Source organism: Macrobrachium nipponense, chromosome 37 (genome assembly GCF_015104395.2).
Source record: "Macrobrachium nipponense isolate FS-2020 chromosome 37, ASM1510439v2, whole genome shotgun sequence".
Lineage (NCBI taxonomy): Eukaryota > Metazoa > Arthropoda > Malacostraca > Decapoda > Palaemonidae > Macrobrachium > Macrobrachium nipponense.
In genome coordinates this window covers 35,500,743-35,505,506 of record NC_061097.1, presented here as the reverse complement: position 1 = coordinate 35,505,506, position 4,764 = coordinate 35,500,743, and the positions used below count along the sequence as shown (strand labels likewise).

General features: G+C 40.5%; 1 protein-coding gene across 1 annotated transcript in view; it reads left to right on the top strand.

The window, feature by feature from the left end:
- The first annotated feature begins 606 nt into the window (after positions 1-606).
- The window catches only part of LOC135209346 (alpha-protein kinase 1-like), a 106,665-nt gene continuing 102,507 nt past the window's right edge, over positions 607-4,764 (top strand). The window contains exon 1 of the mRNA XM_064242045.1: positions 607-737. Coding sequence (XP_064098115.1) covers positions 622-737 — 116 coding nt within the window. The 5' untranslated portion in view covers positions 607-621. The remainder of the gene's footprint in view (positions 738-4,764) is intronic.

The window sequence follows — 4,764 nt, the reverse complement described above, 5'->3', positions numbered from 1 at the left end:
GTTTCCTATTTTAACAGAAGAATTTATTGACACACACATACATACATTCACCAACAAATTTATACATACACATACGCAGTTTGTGGCACGTTCTCCTTCCCCGGGGAGTGGTGAGCGTGCAACAAACAGAACGTGCGGGGATTCACGTTCCCTTTGTCCCCACAGCTTACTTGCATCAGATTGCGTTAGTGACGTTCTCCGAAATGCCCTCAAACGTCTTGCTTTTTTAGAGAGAGAGAGAGAGAGAGAGAGATTTTGACTTCGACTTTTAATTCGAGTATAATAAACATTGCGTCGCCAGTTACCCTACCATATTAATCAGTCGATTTCGTATAACGTCCCGTCAGAAACGGCGGCCATGTACTCTTGCGCACAGAGAGAGAGAGAGAGAGAGAGAGAGAGAGAGAGAGAGTGGGGCAGCAGCAGCAGCAGCAGCAGCTTCGTCTAGGGCCATGTGATAGCAATATACCGAGGGTTGAGGGTCATTTCTCTCTCTCTCTCTCTCTCTCTCTCTCTCTCTCTCTCTACTGTTGCACAGCCCAGAGCGCGAGCCAGTCCGCAGCAGCGTCGAGAACTGAGGGCGTTCAGTTTGTTCCAAGCATTCGTGGAGAGAGGAACTACATGCGGCTCTCCTCTCCCCCCAAAAAACCCCAGACGCGAGCTTTATATATAAGTGTTGCATGTCACCCCCACCCCCTCCTTCCCCCCGTTCTCCGTCTTCGTCTCGTATACGAAAAGTGAGTCTTGATTCCAACACCTGGAGTTGTCAAAAGTGTATTAGGTATATTTTAATAAGTGTAGGCGCTGGATACTGCTTGTTTTTCCAAGTTGTTAAAAGCGCTATTTGTTGATATTTGATTTACATGTCGTGGAAGTATCTTTAAAAAAAATAAATAAATAAACCATAGTGGAAGACGTCATCTGTTTTGAAAATCTGATAGGATACTTCCCCCTTATAAACGTTTTCAGTATTTGGAAGTGATATCACCCAAACGTTTTAAATGCCCTCATGAGGTCAGTCAGTGTGATGTTGAATATTATACGTTTTGTCATTTAATTTCTTTATTTTGTATTTATTTATTTTTCTTAAAAGATTTCCACTTCACTCTTTAATAGGAAGTTCCACTCTCTCGCGGCGAGAATTTAACTTCAGTATTTTCTGAACACCCGTCAAACGGCTTTTTCTCGTTACTTATTACTGTTTAAATCTTTGTTCTCTTTTATTTATTTATTTATTTGTTTATTTATTTTTACTCCCTCTTGAAGCTTTCAGTAAGTGACAAGTTTTAAGGTTTCGTTTAAAAGTTTGTGTATCAGAAAAGTCCATACATTTTGGTTCAGTGGTAAGAAATCGCTCAGAGAAACAAGAGTGAGACAGCTCGACACAGACAGTCAGTTCTCCGAAGAATAAGAGATCGTAGGAAAATCTCCAGGAGGAGACGGGCTGGCTCGATCCTGCCAACAGTTATTTTTTTTTTATTTAGACGAGTTTGAAAAACTGGTTCGATCCCGGAAAACATCTCTTGAAACAAAGCGAGCATCGTGTTGTTTCATTCACGTCAAATCCCTTCGGGCAGATTTGAATCAGACGGGAAAATAGACTGCGATATATATCTCTTTGTCGTTTCTTTCCCCATAGAGATCCCTCTCTGTTGTTTCTCGCCGTGTTGGCAAAACATCTTAGAAACGAAGAGAACATCGTGTTGTTTCATTCACGTCAACAGTTCTTCGAACATACATAATCAAAACGGGAAACTGAAAGGTATCTCTTGTGTTGTTTCTCTCCGTGGCCGCCTACCACCACCAACGCCAGCATCAACAACACAGGAAGGACGTCTCCATCAAGCCACGTCCGTCCGTCCTTACGTGCGTACGTAAGTACGTTTTGTCCATCCGTCCGTTCATTCGCCCTGTGCCCACGCTGGCCTCTTGAAGCCTTATTATAGTAACCTTCTGGGATACCGTCCGTTTGAGCGACTACTTTTCCAGCACCTAGAGCGACTAGTGCTCCAACAAGAGGAAAACCTCCAACTCTATCCGAGACCTCAAGCAGGTACTCCAACGTCTTCAGGAATCCCAAGCAACGCCTCCGACATCCTTCAAGGACCACCAGGACCTTCGGCCGAGGACCCCACACACACCCTCCTGAAAAGGTCAAATAAAGAAAGAAAGAAAAAGGTAAGTGCTTCATATGCCATTTAGAATTGACCCGTAAGAAGTCTATAGCAAGTAGACTCGTTGGCAAGCTTGTCGGTTGTGTCTCTTGGGAGTTCAGATAAATCAAGGTCTTTGCGGTCTGTTAGGATGGTCTTTTGTGGACTTAGTGTCTGTTTTTTTTCTTTTTTTGCAGCAGTTGTCTTGATAGTTGTCCGTAGTCTTTTGTGTGTGAAAAATGAAAATGTTCACACGTTTTTTCTGAATTGCCTTGTCTTGTTTTTATTATTATATTTTTTTGTCTGTAATGGTGGCATTCAACTCGAAAATGTTCCCAATTCTATTATTGTGTGATAATGTAATTTTAAACATATTTTCCCGCAATGTTGTAGGAGAAATTGCCATGATATTTTTATATACATTTACAAATACATTTCCCCCCGATATTTTTATAACCTTCCATTTTTTAATAGGCTGGTGAATGTAGTTTCATTCTGTTCTAAGCTCCTCCCGACTTCTATAATCCCTGTACCTTCTGTTTTCCTCAGGCCTGCGCTAGTTAAGGGTATTGGTTTTGGTATGCCATTGGCTTTATATTAAACAGAAGATTTTTTTTTTTCCATTGTGAGTTTATTACTTCTGTTATTTTCTTTAGCGCGTTTCATTTAGTTTTCATTTTGTTTATTCGCTCTGTTTCACTCCCTCACACAAACCAGAGTCAAGGGAGAAGTGTTGATCATGTGGAACATAGGTCACGAAAGCACTATTCAGGCGAATCAGAGCTCAAGCGCAAGCATTGTTCGAGCATAATAGGGACAAAGCAAGTAAGCATCACTCCAACAAACCCCCGAGATCAAACGGCATTGCAAACTAAGGACAGAGCAAACATGACTCAAGCAAAAATAGAGATCAAGCAGGCACTACGTAATCACTAAACAAGCAAGCAAGCAAACAATGCCCCGAGTTTGTGCAGGAAGTTCTAACATCCCCCCCCCTTCTCTCTCTCTCTCTCTTCCCGGAACACACCTGATACACGCACGGTCCTCGTCAAAAGCATGATGCGGAAAGAATTATGACGCAAGCATTTCGTACATTTGGTAGTCTCTCTCTCTCTCTCTCTCTCTCTCTCTCACATTCATTCATTCATACCATTTTTCTTATTTGTGTTTCAATATTGATGCTCTCTCTCTCTCTCTCTCTCTCTCTCTCTCTCTCTCTCTCTCTCTTCTCTATCCTTATTTTGTTTCATTGTTTCTCTCTCTCTCTCTCTCTCTCTCTCTCTCTCACTCTTCATCTTTTCAGTCTTCATTCATTATTTTCTTTCCTTTTGTTTCTCTCTCTCTCTCTCTCTCTCTCTCTCTCTTCTCTCTCTCTCTCTCTCTGGGCAGGAGGATTCAAGGACATAGTACTGCGAGGGACGAGTTATTTCGAAGGGTATTTGGAAAAGATTTTAGGCGAAAAAAGGCGAAAAGAGGAGTACACGGATCTGGTATATGTGACCTTGGCCCTTTTTGTGTAATTTTGGGCACGGTTTTTTTTTTCTTTGGGTGATGGGGGTGTGGAGGGTGGGTGGGGAAGGTTTGTTTGGGAGGTCATAATGTTTTTGTAGCTTATTTTAGTTTAAATTTTATTTTTGGAGTGTAAATGTATTTGTAGTATGGTTTTAAAATTATCTATTTTGTAGTTTTGAAATATTTAGTTTTATCTATTTTGTAGTTTTGAAATATTTATTTTATCTATTTTGTAGTTTGGACATTTTTATTTTATCTATTTTGGAGTTTATTATTATTTGTTTTATGTGTTTTGAGTAAAAATATATTTTATTTGGGAGGTTACAAATAATTGTTTTGTGTGTTGTGAAGAAACAAAAATATTTATTTTACCTATTTTTGGGGTTTACGAAAATTTATTTAACACTTTTTATTTGAAATGTATCTGCAATACTGCTGGAAGGGACCATCCGTGATAGTTTTTTTTTTTTTTTTGTACTATTGTAATGTATGTATGTGAATATTCATGTGTTTCATTCTATCCTTCGTCATTCATTTTATTTTACTTATTATATTTTTTCACGTAATATACAGATTTCTCTTGTGTCGGAATATTTGGGAAAGGTAACGAATGACCTTTTTGGAGGTGGTCTGAAATTGGGACTTTGGAAGTCTGCCTCGACTTTTAAAAAAAATCTAATGTTGATTTGAGACTTGTTTTTTTAAGTCTGACGTTGATGTCCCCAGGTGTGTTTAGGGATTTGAGTGTAGTTGGGAAATATAAATATGTTTTAGTTTTATTTTTATTATCTCGAGAGAACTGCCAGAAGCGTTCGATTGCATAGAGGTAACAATATCTCCCTCCCACTTCCCCTACCCCTCCGCCCCCCACCAGCTCCCACTGCGAAGATTACTACTATAGTGCCACTGTCTTTGACCCTGCCCCTGGTGCCCTACTATACGTCAGGGGCATGTGGAACAAATTGTCACAGCACGTTGATGTCAGCGTCCAGGGACATTTGCATTCCTACTGGGTGCCTCAATCCTCCTCCTCCTCCTCCTCCTCCTCCTCCTCCTCCTTTAATGACCAGAGGACTCCCTGCCACTTCCTGGTACTGAG